Below are 16391 nucleotides of genomic sequence, written 5' to 3'. Positions count from 1 at the left end.
TGCACAGCAGTGGATTGTGCTATGGCTCAGTACTTTCATTTTTCAGGAGCCCATGAAACTGTAGAACAACTTACTCTTAAACTCCAAAAAGCCTGCTGTTGATCTCAGTAAATGAAAGAGGACTGTCTCCCCTCCTCTTCAGAGATTTGCAAATGTGGATAAAAGAGGGGCAACACGCTGGAAGGAAGGAAAAAAAAAACAGTCATCAAAACAGACATTTTCTTAGGAACCTACTGTATGGAAATATTTAGTAATTGTTTGTTTAAACTGATCAGATTTTCTGCTGTTGCATTTTGTAATTATTCCATATTAAATACCGATGTTAAGTGGCACAGTTGGGTAAATAGTGTTGAATGGAGGAAACTATTTAAATCTGGCATCTTAAATCATCTGTATTGTTGTGTTGGTTTGCCATAGTCTGAAGACTACATGGTCAGACTGGGAATGATTTTCGATCATGTCATTAAAAAAATTAAAAGCACATAGGCCAGTGAACGCATAATGCTTATTAGTGAAAGAGGGAGAGTTTTCAACCTCACGTTGCTGTTCACTGGATTGAACAGCAGGTGGTAATGCTACATAAAAAAAATGACCTGAGATCCAAACGCACAGCAGCCCATGCATTGGACAACTGCTTCTCAATCACTGGAATGCATGAATCAGCCTGCTGAATTTATAAGAGGGGCACTTCAGATCAACCTGCTTATCAGCAATAACACAGCATTATACATGAGAAGATTTTCTCTTTCATTTTAAAATCTGCTATTAAATCTTCAATGTTTTGTGCGTAAAAGTGTCCCACACTGCTGACTCAGTAACTGCAGATTTCCAAACAGTTTTATGTTAATACCAGAGGAGGCAGTTCCTATCAGTTTGTAGGTGGCCCTCTACTTTGGCTCATGTAATGCATGTTTATATCTGCGTGGTTACCCCGTGACAGGAAGTCCACTAGATAATTCCATGGCCCCTTTGATCCACTGCTGGCTGTAATGTGAAACACCTGCAACAAAATAGCCAATAAGTGGCCCACATTTTTTTAAAGACCAGCCCTCTCTCCCTTTGCCCCCTTTTACAAATACCTCGTTACCTTGGAAACCAGTAACAACACGAGGGGCCTTCCTGGAAAGTGAGAGCGTCAACTAAATCACTAGAAATGATACACCAAAACATAATGGAGTAAAACGCCTTTGCTTTGGTCCAAATGAAGCTTTTGATATAAAACGCAGTTACTGAGGAGGCCTGTCCGTGAAGGAATGCTGGAGCCATGTCCTTCAGCGCCAGGATCGCTAAAGTGAGCTACAGGAACAGACCCACCCAGTCTTCCGTGGCTGTGGAGTCACTCAAGGAAATGCAGGTTTGATCCCAAATGCTCTCAAAAGTGTCTACAACACTTTTTCTTTTGTATTTATTTATAGTTCTGTGAGCTAAGTCTACTAGTTGCCCTTAATGTTCTGTGTTTCTTAAAGCCACCATTGTTATTTATATGTGTGGGTTTATTTTTTGGTTTGCGTGTTGCACAATTAATTGTATTATAAACAGGTAAATTATACAAAAACAATAGTTTATTTTTTTTAAACTATAAAATATATGTTGTTGATTCTTTAGACTTTTTGTTTTGTAAATTATGTCTTCACTATCTCTGGATTCTTACTCCGGTAAGTAAGACGATTTTGCCTTCATGCAGCTTGTATCCTAGAATCAGGACACCAATTTTTCCTTTCCACTTTTGGTAACCTGTTTTGTTTTGTATTATGCATATGCAGATATGCATTTTATTTATTTTACATCTTGTGTAGTTGCTATATATTGCAAAATATCTGATATTGTCACGAATCAAAGAGATTTTTAAATTTCATTTCCGTACCCAGCAACACTTTAACTTTGCCCTAAAGGGAAATCTGTCAGTGCAAGAGATTATCTAATGGGATTTCATTACCATATTTTCAATATATGATTATTTTTCAATTTTATTCTGTAATTAATTGAAAAGTGAACGTTGATATAATACTGCAGTAATTGAGCACAGGAAGATGTAGCTAACCCAGCAAGATAATGAGCTGCAAGAGTGTAACACCAGAAATGTCGTTCTCTTGTGAGAGAGGGGAGAAAAAAAGACAATGATGGGATTAATTTGCACTTCATTTTCACCTCAGGAGCTCTCTAAGCCCTTCGGAAAATTGCTCGGAGACTCACTACACTATTAGATTCTCTGGCCTAACAGCAGGCAAAGATAGCTGTGGCACAACCTACTGTAATGTGTGGTTGATTGTATTGTCAGCCCCAGCCCACCAGATGGCGGGGTGTTGCTGTCTTATTGGCTTTGCTGCAGGAGGCTGGATGATGTTGCCCAAAGACAGCTGAACAGTAAACTTGAAATGAGCAGTGAGTATCCAGCTTCTGTCATTCATGTGGAACTCTGTCATTATTACAGTGACTGGTCTTTGTGGGGTCTGTGACACATTACTTTTAAAAATCTCCTTTTGCTTGTAGGTGCTAAGAAAGTCAGATTAGGCCAGGATGGAAGTTATAATAGTTCATTTTATTAGTTAGTTTTATAAACTTTTAAACTTTAATCTACACAACCCCTTTCCATGTTAATTGGTTCTCTGCCTTTAGTCAAAGCACAGCCTTTCACACATTTTAGAAATGTTAAATAGCTATGCTTCTTTGCCTCCCAATAGCAGTGCAGCACTAAATATGGCACTTTAAACCAAGTACATGTTTAATTAGTATGCAATAGACATGAGCAATAAGACTAAAGCCCCCTGCACTCTGTCTGTGTGTCAGACCCACTGCCTTCATGCAAAATACTCCATTTTCTTGCTTATTTTTCTACGATACTGACCGTAATGAAATAGAATTGGCTGAGGCATTCCTGCATTGTGCGAAAACACAGGCCAGATGAAGCAATGTCAGTTCATTAGAGTCAGTTTTCGGCATTGGACCCAGCGAACCAAATGCAAAAAGACACCATGGTCCACGAAAGGAGAATAAAGTATATTAGGCATGACATTTACGAGCCACATCTTTCTTAAACATTTGCTTAAGCTGTCTGTGCTTCTGTCAGTGTGAGCAGTCGCTGTGAAAAACTGTGAACTCTTGTCTGTCTGTGTCTTCAGATCTCACCACCTCCTCATTTATAATTTACAGTCACTCTCATGTTTCATAGCCACTCACAACCAGGCAGTTCCACACAGAAAATCAGCCATGGAATAGTGAAAAATTGATGACCGACCGACTCTGTAATGCAAAGCTTTGCAACCATTTCTTCACTATCTGACTCACAGTCAAATCCTCATGGAGAGGGATGTGCCTGTCATCGGCAAGATGCGACTGTAAAAAGCAACGATACTGAATATTAATTGGTGGCGACGGTGGGGTTCAAGGGATCTGCTAACATAACAACTGATTGAATAGCAGATTTTTTTAAGCATCACACTGCCACATATCAGGCACAATGAGTCAACCAATAAATCTGTTAGGCAACTTGATGATAATCATGTTACGCTTACTGCTTCACACAGCGGACATGGTATTGAGTTCAATCCTATACTGTTAAAGTGCTGATCCAGGTGATGACCTTGCATCGGCTTCCTTTCCTATAAGCATCAAGTTTTACTCTTGCTTAAACTGAATTTCCATGTTAATTTAATTTCTAGTGTTTTGTAGCACTTGCTTTCAAAGCAAGGTGCCATTGCCTGTTAAATTACACTACTGGCTATATCGAATGACTCGCCACATTTTTTCCTTTAAGAGGAGCGTAACACATTCTCTAATAGAGCCATTTGTACTACAATGATGCAACATTTATTTTTTACTCACTTTTGTTTCTGTATTTTTTTTAAAAGGTTGTAGCTGATACTATCTCCCTCTAATGATGTATTATGCAACCTTTTCATTCCACCCCCCACCCACCACCCTCCATCTTTCATCCTATTGTTGTAACAGACTTGTAAGGTGAGAGTTGGACCTTGATAATTACCCTGCTGACAGGAGGTCATCCAACACCGCATTATCTAGTTAGCAGTACCCTTTTAGGAGAAACAGTCTGATAATTTCAGGGCAGCAACCTTTCTCACATGACAAACAGGAAGGCTGATTGCTCACATAGTGTAGCGCAGCCACTTGTTCGCTGTCTTGTCTTCTTTGTTGGAAGCTTTAACTCTCTGATGTCATGAAAAAAGCAGACAAGTAAGAGGGTGGAATGACTTGAAAAGAAGTGTCAGCGTGAAAGGCCGACAGCAACTATGCTGCATTTCAAGCCAGACTATCAAAACAAGGTAAGGTGACCCAAGAGTTCTGAAGTTACAGATGACTTGAGCTTCTTGACTATCAACTTTGGCCAAATGCAATTCATCATTAATGTGTCAGCATTTAGTAAACAGCTGATGTGTTTGGAGCGTGTATGTGGTGGAAAGCTTAAGTGACACAAAACCATGCAGTTGTGAAAGCAATTTTAAAGGCATTTTAGTGGGTTTCTGTTCAGGAAGGCCTGGTTTTATATGGCAGAAAGCCTAAAATAAGTTTGGCAAATGTGTCATAAAATGATAAAACAAGTGTAGAAGTAATTCTGTGTCAGAAAAAACACAACACAAACTGCTAGACACAAGATTACATTTATTTAAAATGTCATGATGTTGCAATGATAAATCCCAATTTTAACACCCGTGTTAGCATCCAAAGAAGCCGTTAACACGACACTGCAGATATACAGACAAAAAAAAATGCGTTCACTAAGTGGAAATGATCAAAATCATAATGCCACATCACATATTTTTATTTATTTATTTTTAACTTTTAACATGATTGGGTGTTAGGTAGCTGATTATACAAATAAAACATATATAAAATTTGGACAAACAAAGCTGATCTGTTTTTGAAATTAGTACAAAAATTGCATCCAAGCAAGCAGAAAGGTTTGCTGCGGCAAACTGGACGGAAACTGAAGACTTTTTGTGACTGTTGCTGTAAAAAAAAAAAAAACGTACCTTTTAAAATCCACTGAATTAGTTGTCCCTGTAATCTATACTGCTACTTTTTGTCAAAATTTCATCTGGAGCTCAGAATCTTTAATTACCGCTTCATCTATGCGATTTGGTGAGAGTGTCCATGAGCTTAACACAGAATTCACTGCCAAGCACTTATTTGCACTGTTACATTATAGTGAATGCTGACAGCTTTGTTCTGGTGTGCTGCTAATCCTGTGAGCCAGCGATTACCTCAGTGTTTGACACTTGTGCATCTGTGTTTGCATTCCTTTATGGTAGTTCATTAGCGTACACTACACATGTGCAGACAGAGCTGTGAGTTTTTCCTTTCTGAGCATCACTCCGTCTATGGGGATTTCAGCCTAAAAGCGAGGGTATGAAGCCCCATCTCATAAAGCTCTCAAATTGCCTGTGCTTTTAAGTCGAGTGCCTCTTAACATTTTTGACATATTGCTTGAACTAGAATGTCAGAATAAAGCAGGCGTTTTACTGTTCTTAAGGGATCATGTCTACCCTGACATCACCTAGCTGTGGAAAGTCATACACTTCTGATGGCAGTGGCCATTATACATGTACACAACGAAAGTATAGCCCAAACTCTGCTAGCTGAGCGCTCACCACTGACAACTTGATAGTGCTAAGCCTTCGAGGGTGAGAGTATATGTCTCCCCTGTGTACATACTGATGAGAACGTGATAGCAGGTTTTAGAGAAGGTATACACGGGTTGGCTTGAAGAGACGAGGAGTTGTCATGTCGCAGGTGTATAGAAAACAGCTCTGGAGACAAATTGTTTCCAAAGTCATTCAGGTAAGAGAATAGTTTTTATTGTAGGGTTTTCGCTCTCACATAATTTTCACGAGCCATTGGCTCTAACGTTTTAGACTTTGAAATGAGCAAAACTAATGGCAAAGCTTTATCTACAGGGACTGAGTTGACTTTGACAGCGTGTGTCTGCTGTTTTCTATTCCCTGGCTGATTTGGATTAAAATTGATGAAATTTATCAGATGCCAAACTGTCCCCGTGCACATTTGTGTTTTCTCTTTAATTCCAAAAGCCACAGTTTATTTATTATAGGGATTCTCTGTCTCGCCATAGCTTATCTCAGGATGGGGCTTTGTTTGCTTCTGAAAGCTATTAGCATTGTATCTGTTATTATTTGGGTCTTTCAGCGCTGGCTTCTGTGTCTGTGTCATGGGAATAACTAAATGTGGATTTGTGTTTTTGTGTTTTGCCGGCTTTTGTTGACTAGTGTATTTTTTGTGTTTGCGTATTGCATTCACTGGTGACTTAGTCTGCTTGTTTGAATAACCTGCGCCACACTGCAATGTGCCTGTATTGTTTGTGTCTACCCTGAAGACTGAGACTTGGCTGTTCATCCAATTTGAAATAAGGGCAGAGAGAAGGTGTGTGAAATGGCTGGTCGCCTGGCAACGGTTGGCTTGGTATCCTTTTTTTTTTACAGTCAGTCCATGATGTTAGTGTGTGTTTATGTGTGTGTGTGTGTGTGTCCAGAGAGTTTCTGTAATGCTTTAAACAGATGGGTGTTACATTTATTTTTTCTAGCAAGAAAAGATCATATTGAAAATGTAATTAATATTTTTGAATCAAGACTGAGTGCGCTTGATTAACACTGATCGATAGCTCGTTCTTTTGTTTGTGATATATTCTTTACGACAGGATAGCCATACACTGCATTAATAATAAGTGTCCATACTGTCTTAAGCCACCCAGTTTGCTTCCAAGGAGCAAGACATTCTTGCATTTTTCAAGGATTTTCAAGGATCTAGAGTTTAGTAGTTCTCCAGGCTTTCTGAAGGTCTTTAAAGGTTTTTCTTTGGATTGAGGTTTTTTTCATTTACATTCAGTGCAGTCTTTGTACCCGTCCATTTTCAAAGAAATGCTAATTGTGTTTGAATGTAAAGCCACTTAACACTGACCTATGAATAATCAAAACATCCAAAAAGATATCTAACTCAAGGGATTTGCCACTGTTGTGTCTTCACATAACTTCACATTCACTTTGGCTATTTTGTGCCCTTAGAAAATATAAGTAAAATGAACAAGTGGAGGACAAAAAACGAGTGGTAGTCTTAAAAAAAACTTTGATATGTTAATAAAATTCACGTAATTGTGCTGGTCACTGCAGATATTGACTATAAAACCCATTATAATTGCCCAAACTCAGTTTTTTGCCTTGTATACTATAATTCAAAAAGTGCTCATGGGTTAACCATCTGAACTGTGCAGAGTTTTGTTGTGCTTTCTAAAAACACTGTTATCTTTTGAAGTGACCTTTTAAGCAAGGAAATGCAAGCAATGTGCCAGTGAAAGATTTGGAAGAAAATCCTAATTGTTAACATTTCTACCAGGATTTCTGTGAAGTGAATAATTATGCAGATTTTGCAGCTGCTGTAGTTAGACAGCATTTTAGTTCTTTTAGTCTTTTTTTTCTTTTTACACTACAGTCTTGGGCTTCATATGTCCAACTCCCCTTAGCCCTAACAGACAACATAGCTTGACCACTATGATTTTTGGTATATATAGAGTTGTCCTTTGTTTATGTCCAAGCATTTATGTCCTCCGTTACACACAAATTCTTTCCTCAATCTATTTCTTTTCTCTAAAACTTTTTTTCACCTCATCCCATTTTTTCTTCTCTTTCCTGTACTCCTCTATCATATAATTTATATTCTTCCCTTTCACCTTTTTGGTATTCAATCATTTTAATCCCTTCTTTAGCTCTACCGTTGAGAGCCACATTCCTCATCCCTGTTTTCAATGCTGTTGCTTGATATCAATTCAGTCTTTTGGATTTGATTTTTTTCCACATTGTTTTAATTTAAGTCTCAGTTCTCAACCTCTAAAGTCTCATCGGGGTTGCCAATTGGTTTCTTTACACCATTGAGCACTGCAGACATTTACAGTATTCTTGAAACTGTTATTTGAGAATAAGACAGCATATAGTTAAAAATCACTGTTTACTACAAGGCAACCACATGAATGTGCACACAAGGAAAAGAGAGGCGAGACAAAGAAAATACATCACTTATTATGCGATACTCAGTGTTAAAGTTTAATCCAACTGTTTCACATTGTCTAAACAGACTGCTGTATAAAAGCAGAAGCTCTCAAGAGTAATTTTGGTATAGCTGTTCACAATAGGATGCTAGAAGTGGGCTTTTCAATGTAAAAATATTTCAAGCCAGGAACAAATATTCCTATTATCTCCTGTTTGGTTAAAAAACAGTTTCTATACAGATGAAAGGCAAATGAGTGATTTTAGATACACCCTACTGCAACGGCTTCATACAGCACCAGGTTTCATGTAATCTGTTTGTTGGCTGACCTTGTTCCTGTGTTACTAAGCAGCACGACCTGGCAACCCATTGTGGCTGATTTTGCTCCCCAGACCTAAACACAAGCCACTGCACGCAAGCAGCAGAGTCTAAAGTAAAAGAGTGGCAGTGAATCTTTTATATATGAAGCTCAAGTGTTTAGTAACATCAGATTAGGATGCTGCAGAACAGCATTATTCACAGTTAACTGAAATGTATCCAACTTTCTTTAAAAATTGTTGTGTTCTGTAAACAATGCCTAAGCTTCAGTCAGTTGAAAGATGGTCATGTGATGACTGAACTGTCCATTCAAAATCTTTGAAAAATTACACAGGTTACATTTTTTTATTGAATTGAACTTGGTATTTAGTAATTGAAAATTTTGGAACTTTTTTAAGCAAAAGTTGAAAGAGGAGCGTGAAGCCAAGCGGGCTCAGCTGGATGGAAGACATGACTATATCCTCAGTATTGTGGCTTCATGCTTGGGGCTGGAGAAAGCAGATGTGGAAGATGCCATATTGGAGGGGAATCAGGTACTTTGCACATAAATGTTCAAACAGATTATATTGTTTTATTGGACAACTTTACAGGCCTTAAAAGACAGAAACAAGCAAGCAAAAAAATGTGGTGCATCTACAATGGGACTGAACAGTGCTGAGGTTTTGTTTTCATCTTTGTCAGATTGACCGCATGGAGCAATTTTTCATGGCTGACGGTCTTCCACACCTAATGTTCTACTATCAGGACACTGAACCAACTGTAGCAGGTACCATGAAACTCTAGAGTCTTTTAAAAAAGTGTGTGTAAGTTATATTGTGTAACTTTGCAGTACAGAAGCTCTACGTCTATCTCATATGAAACTGTCTCTGTCACTAATAGAGATCATAAAAGTAATCCATTCTCAAGTAAATGCCACAATATTAAAATCAGAATAGGAAGTCAAAGTTGGTTACCGTGACACCTTTTGTTGTTTCCAATCCTTTATGCGAGCAGCACCAGCACCAGCAGCTACAGCCTCTATGCCCGCCCAGCCTGTTGCCCAGCAGCCTGGTCACAGCAAGAAGTCCAAAGTGTTTGTAACAGATGGGAGGGATGTGGCACTGACCGGAGTGTGTGTCTTCTTCACCAGAGCCAATACTTCAAAGGCAGTCACCTCTGAGAACATACACAGAGTGAGTCAGTTTGTATTGTTTTGGGATTTCTAAGTTATTCATTTCTTTGCGAAAGAGGAGGGATTTAAAGGATTTAAAGTCAATTAAAACCATGCAAGTGGAGAAACACAAATTTAACCATGACTGTGTTGTGGTTGTGAGCACTACGGGAAGTCAACTTTTATCAATTTGTGAAACGTAATTAATAATAGGCACTGAGTGTCACGAGACAAATGTTCCGATTTTTTTTTATTTTACTTGTTCTTATCATGCATGATATCCAATTAACTAAAAAAAGCTTCTTACACCCAGAGGTGGTGAGGCACTGGGGGAGCTCAGTAATGGCGCTGTGATAGCACAGCTGGTTCTGGCTATTGATTCCTACTGAACACCTGCTATCTGCAGCAAAGTTAATCACCACCACTGATAACAGGTCCTGTTTGCTACAAAACACCCTCAGCTGGAGACAGAGGAAAACAGGATTCTGTGTGTATGTGTGTGTCTGTGTATTCATGTAATGAGAATGAGAGAAAGCACTTGTGTGCACTTCTCTTGCTAAATTTCCTAATTAGTCGCTTCAAAAAAATTCAAGGGCACATCAGGTGTTCGGGTGTTACTTGACATTTGGGTGGATGAAGTTAGAGGAGTTATTATTAAAAGGGAGGTGTCCAGCTCATGGCTGAGAGAAGCTGTTCACCAAAGATTCACAATTATGTGTTGCTGGCAAATTGTTCATGAGGACTGGTGAGTTGCTAGTTAATTAAAATCAAGTCAGTTAACTAGCAGCCACGGGGTTAGTGGATACATTGTATTCTCTAGATGACTGTGCCACACCTTTGAAGGGTTAAAGTAGTATAGTACAGTAATAAATGATTAATGATTATTATTAACAATGTTTAATAATCATATTTTTTAATTCATTTGAAAACCAGTCCGTCAGCATGACCCAAACGGTTATGTTAAAGTTATAGCCGATTTATAAATATTATTGGAATTTATATCATGAAGTTTACAACACTTGGTTCAAAAAATTATAAGTAGGCCTTTGGGACCCATGGATGGTTCCGTGATTAAACCCTTAAAAAACCACAATAACATCTGACAATCATTTAAAAGGGAGTCGTATATTTTTAATTTAGTCACATATGTGCTGGTTCTCTCTTATCAGATGTGATACAGTACAACCACACAAACTAATGAAATCTAATCTAACAAATGTAATATTATAACTATGATTGGAAAACATTATGTCCTTTTTGCTAGCAGTATAGTAACTTTTTTAATGCTTTTTCAAAGTATTACAGCAGATTTTTAATAGCTTCCCAGACTCACTTGAAGGACACATGCATAGTTGGTCCATTATAGTGTCTACACTACAGTAACCCAGGGAGACTTCTGCCAAAAGCCAAAAGGTTTTCTTTGCCAGCTAGTAAGCTAGGACGGTCTCTTTTGAGGCATGTTTAATATATGAATGCTAAGATTTTTATTATCTTTTTTTTACTATTTTCTAGGATGTGAATTTCAATATGTTGGATACAACGGAAGGTGGTCTTTTAAAAAGTGTGGAGCAGCTGCTTTCTGAGATCTTCATTCCCACACTGAGGAAGATGAACCACGGCTGGGGAGACGGGACAAGTCCTCAGACCCTGGTCGTCAAACAGGACTTCATATCTTCATTGGAAAGCTTTGTGTCTGTGTTGGTTGGAGCACAGGAGAGCCTTCAGGAAAAGGTAGGGGACAGACAATGTCACTAATAAAAGCACCATATTACCAAAAACTAAATTAAATACATAGTAGGTTAGATTAACATAGATAAATAAACACAGTTTAAACATTACATACACTTGCATTATAGTAGCAAATAAAGCAACACAGCACAACTTTGCTTTCAGGTTACCTTGAAAGAGTGCGACACCTTTGACTTGAAGGTACTGAAGGGCCCGTCGGACTACGTGGCAGCTGCCAGCAGCACAGAGACCATAGAGAAGATAGAGGCCTGCATGAAAGTCTGGATCAAACAAATAGAACAGGTGAGAAGAGACTCTCATCGTGTTTCTCCTCAAACTTGATACAGAAAAAGTATTCTCATTCATTTATTCCAAGGTTTCTGCCATTTTATTTGAATGTGCTTGTATCAGATGAAGGATAAACTGCAGGCCTGAAGTTTCAGCAGTGATATCGAATGCCTCTATTCTGCAGGTTTTAGCTGAGAGTGACCAGCTTAGAAAGGAGGCTGATGATCTTGGCCCTCGGGCCGAGCTGGAGCACTGGAAGAAACGGATGACTCGCTTCAACTACCTTCTGGACCAGCTGAAGAGCCCTGATGTCAAAGTTGCTCTGGGTGTGGTCTTGCTGGCTAAATCTAAGCTCATAAAGGTCAGATGTGACTGTCATATACTGCTGATTTTAAGTGGCTGTACCACATGCTCTCTTTCTTGGATATTGCTTCTCTCTCTTTTATTTCAGTGGTTTATTGTGAGATTATGTTTGGTTTTTTTGAAAACGGTGCACACCTTAATTAAGTAACGGTCTGTAATGGTCTAGTCATGGCGGGAACTGGATGCAAGGATCACAGATGGAGTTAATGAGGCCAAAGACAACGTCAAGTATCTCTACAGCTTGGAGAAGTTTTGCGACCCGCTCTACAACAGTGACCCTGTGAGAAAAGAATATTTTATCACACTCTGGTGCATTTTAAAAAATAAACCAAATCAACTGCATTCATGGTGAAGACAGTACAAATGTGCTGGATGTGTGTTATATTTGGATGTACAAAGAAATACAAGCAATAATTTCTGTTTCCTCCAAGGTATCAATGGTGGATGCAATCCCAGGTCTGATCAATGCCATCAGGATGATTCACAGTATTTCCCGCTACTACAACACATCTGAAAAGATTACATCACTTTTTGTAAAGGTATTGTGCAGATCAACAGACTTTTGTTATGATGAACAATGGGATCCTACATTTTTTTTTTATAAATGATTGATACTGAAGCATTTTTAGGACACTTTTACATTAAGACAACAAAAAAGTACAAATTTATATGATGATTTATATGATTTATAGTTTCCATTTTTTTATCCTCATCTCCAGGTGACAAACCAGATGATCACAGCTTGTAAGGCCTATATCACTGATAATGGCACAAACTCAATATGGGACCAACCTCAGCAAGTCATTATTGAGAAAATCAAAGCTGCCATTCGCCTAAACCAGGTAATGGATCATTTTTAAAGGAAAACAAAATGTGTTTTGTAGCAAAATGCACCTCTGTCAGTTTTTTATCAGTCAAAATGTGGTTCTGTATCATAATGTGTTTCCCAGGAATACCAGCGATGTTTCCACAGAACCAAGGAGAAGCTGGAGCAGACTCCTTCAGAAAGACAGTTTGACTTCAGCGAGATGTACATCTTTGGAAAGTTTGACACATTCCAGCGAAGACTGAACAAGATCCTCGAAATGTTCGCCACCATTTCCACCTACTCCGTTCTAAAGGACTCGAAGATAGAAGGGCTGGAGACGATGGCCACCAGGTTTCAAGTGAGTATACTGTGATATCAGACTGTTGTCAAATCCTGTTAATAAGACATGTGCAGGGAGGCATTGCATTAACTGATTAAATGTCACTGTCAGGCAGCCATGTCTGTATTTCTCCTGGCATCTTCAGATGTTGAGTGTGTTGTCATTATGGTAAATGGAAAGTTTCTCTGTATTGTCGAACAGAATTTCAGGCTGCACACTTACAATGCCAGTGGCAGGCTGCTGATTTTTTTCTGTGGTTTCCTGTTGCGCAAACAATTCATTTTTTTTACATCATCAAACTGTGATGCTTAAGGTTTTAGTACATAATACTTTGAGAGTCTGTTGATGTGAACCATGTGTTTGTGTTCTTGCTTCTTGGGCTACACAGACTGCAGAAATGCAGGGAAAATGGGAGGTAACGTCTCACTGCAGTTTTCAACTTCTAGCATTTTTCTTGCAGACAGCATGCAGTGGTGGAATATTGTTGTGCAATGTTTTGCCATACATATGCCTTAATAACAAAATAGCTACTAATTGCATGGAGATTAAAACCAACTCCTTACTTTCTCTCTTTTTTTTTTTCATTATTAGAGCCATAGTAATACTTTCTAAACTCAGCCCTGCGATGACCATTTGTTAATACTATAAACTTGTATCCCAAACCTTTCGCCAGTTCATGGGGAGCTTCTGAGTTTTCTGTTTAGATTAATACTTTTTCACACAAGAAAAGTGTGTGCAATGGTGTTCATTTTAGTGTACAGGCAATTCATTCTCATGTTTCACTTGTAAAATATTTATCTAAAGTTTGTGAAACTTCCTGAATGAATAAAAACTTAACAAAATGTTTTACATGCATGCTCGAAGTAACCAAACTGAGCTAGAAGATGAGATTGCAAACTTTGTTTTGGTATAACTTGATAGTTAGCTTTGCAGAACATCCATAGCTTGCAGTAAGACACAGTTGCACTGTTACATTTCTACTAGACTAATACACTACAAGTTCCAAAACGTATGCATTTAATTATGCATTTAATAATAATACCTTCAGAAGAAAACAGAGCATTTTATTTAGAGCTAAAGATGTTTTCTAAAATGTGTGTTTGTGGATGTCTGGATATTTTTTTCTTAGGCTATTGTGTTAAACATGAAGAAAAAACATTACAGTTTTCTAGACCAGAGGAGAAGTGACTTTGATGTTGACTATGAGGAATTCTGCAAAAGCACTTCTGAACTCCACGTAAGTTAATTAGACAGTGCATTTGCCCTGTTTTGTGCAAATAAAGTTAATGCAAACTGACTAGACATCTGTTTTGTAATGCGGGTCAGCCAAGTTCATTTGCTGGTGATTAAGGATTCATTAGGTGGAGTTTCATTTAAAATTAATTTCATTGCGCTGTCGTTGTTGTGAATATTATTGTTGTCTGTGTTTTCCTTTCCAGAATCAACTGAAGAGTTTCATGGATAGCACCTTTGAAAAAATTGAAAATACAGAAAGGGCTCTAAATGTGCTGAAGACCTTTCAAAGGTATTTCATTGGTAACTAATTAGCATCATTCTGAAATATTTACCGCAATTTCCCTAATCTTGCCAATGCCGCTTCATGTGACATACTGCTTCATTTAATCTCTGAACTTTTAAACTATTCTGCAATCAAAAAAAAAAAAACTCAGAGTAGCTATTTCATTGAAATAAACACCGAGGTAAACTATAACTGTCATGGTCCAGAGTCTCTTTATGTTTTGTGTTTATTAATTTTTTCGAGTTTTCTGTTTTTTGTTATTTTTCTTCAAGTGTTTAGGTGTTTCTCTTGTTGTGTCCCCTGAAATTGCCGTCCCTAGTGTTTTGTTATTAGTCTCCCGTTTCTAGGTTTTGCTTTGGTTTTTTAAGTGTCTTTTGTGGAAGTTGTGCCACTGCAATAAAGCAGTCTCCTTTAGTTCATTCCCTTGTTTTGAGTTCTGCGTTTGGGTCCTTCCTCCTGCCTGCCACAGCCGTTTCATGACAATAACAAGTGTGCTTTAATGTACAAGTAGGTTTGCTAGTTACAGGGTCCTTTGCACATTTTAGCTCAAAACATTTACCAGCACATCCAAACAAAATAGAGTCCTTGTCATTACTGGTGCTGGTACTGCTATGTGTTTATTGCTGTATTTAAATATTTTTATTGCTGCTGGGTTTGAGTTCTGCTGAACCACTTGTATCTTTGGCTTTCCCAAAAACAGACTGGGCATCCCAGATCTTGGGATTGATGAGAAGTATCAGCAAATTTTACAAAATTATGGCCGGGACATTGAAATGGTTTTCCGCATCTACATGAAGCAGAAACTTGACCCCCCCATTGGCAGGGACTTGCCCCCAGTGGCCGGTCGGATCATGTGGGCTCGGCAGCTGTACAGCCGTATACAGGGACCCATGGATCTCTTTCAGCAGGTGATATTGCCTGACTTTCAGTTTAGGTTTGGCTGGTTCTAGCAGATTAATGATAAAATTGTTTGGCATTTCCCATCCATGTAATGCATCATGTTTGTTTGTTTTGTTTATTACTCTAATTAGCATCCAGGAGTTCTTTCCACATCAGAGGCAAAAAGGATCATCAAGAACTTTAACCGTGTAGCAAGAGCGTTGTTGGAGTTTGAGATGATCTACCATCACAGCTGGATGAAAAAGGTTAACGAACTGTAAAATGTATAATACAAACAAGAAATCTGACAGAGGAGCATTTATATACAATATGTATCGTTAATTCCTTTATATAGTGTTGTGATTTCGTTTGCTGCATATATGTTAACACTTACATGTTTGAGATCATCAAACACATTTTAATACTAGACAAAGTTGATCAATTTAAAAAGGAGAAAGCTATCTAATTATATCTGGCACTGTGTAAACAAGTAATTTGGTGAAAATGATGGATGACTAAAAAGGACACCAAGGCTCCTCTCAGATCTGCCAAAAAACATCTTAATGCTCCCCGATATATTTTGTGGACCGATGAGAGTGACATCCAGCACAAAACTAATGCAGCATTTCATAAAAGCAATATCACACCAGCTCCTGAAGGACAATGTCTGGCCATCAGTTTGTGCCTTGAAGTGGCACAAACTGAAGTGTAATTGGGTTATGTAGCAGGACAACAGATGTGAAAAACACCAGGATGTCCACCTATGAATGTCTCAACGTCTCAGGAGCTGCAGATGAAAACAAGCTAGCAGCTAAATCTGGTACAATGCATCCTTTCTCTACAGAGGTTCTGTTTTTGCTTGGTCACTGACAAATAAAGTGGAAATGACAAATAAATAAATAAACAAAATGAAGGGTTTGGAGTGGCCCGGTCAAAGTCTGGAGTTAAATCAGATTGAGGTGTTTTGCCATGACTTGTCCTTGAAAACCTT

General features: G+C 38.3%; 1 protein-coding gene across 1 annotated transcript in view; it reads left to right on the top strand.

Moving 5' to 3' along the window:
- Positions 1–1141: 1141 nt before the first annotated feature.
- dnah5 (dynein, axonemal, heavy chain 5) overlaps positions 1142–16391 on the top strand; it is a 107812-nt gene continuing 92562 nt past the window's right edge. Inside the window, exons 1-16 of the mRNA XM_080307805.1 lie at positions 1142–1354; positions 8724–8858; positions 9007–9091; positions 9331–9497; positions 10988–11206; positions 11369–11506; positions 11676–11852; positions 12021–12134; positions 12286–12393; positions 12574–12696; positions 12805–13020; positions 13391–13417; positions 14132–14239; positions 14442–14527; positions 15222–15429; positions 15553–15666. Coding sequence (XP_080163931.1) covers positions 1265–1354; positions 8724–8858; positions 9007–9091; positions 9331–9497; positions 10988–11206; positions 11369–11506; positions 11676–11852; positions 12021–12134; positions 12286–12393; positions 12574–12696; positions 12805–13020; positions 13391–13417; positions 14132–14239; positions 14442–14527; positions 15222–15429; positions 15553–15666 — 2115 coding nt within the window. The 5' untranslated portion in view covers positions 1142–1264. The remainder of the gene's footprint in view (positions 1355–8723; positions 8859–9006; positions 9092–9330; positions 9498–10987; positions 11207–11368; positions 11507–11675; positions 11853–12020; positions 12135–12285; positions 12394–12573; positions 12697–12804; positions 13021–13390; positions 13418–14131; positions 14240–14441; positions 14528–15221; positions 15430–15552; positions 15667–16391) is intronic.

This window comes from Astatotilapia calliptera, chromosome 11 (genome assembly GCF_964374335.1).
Source record: "Astatotilapia calliptera chromosome 11, fAstCal68.1, whole genome shotgun sequence".
Lineage (NCBI taxonomy): Eukaryota > Metazoa > Chordata > Actinopteri > Cichliformes > Cichlidae > Astatotilapia > Astatotilapia calliptera.
The sequence above is the reverse complement of the archived record's forward strand: the minus strand, read 5'-3'. Positions and strand labels throughout refer to the sequence as shown.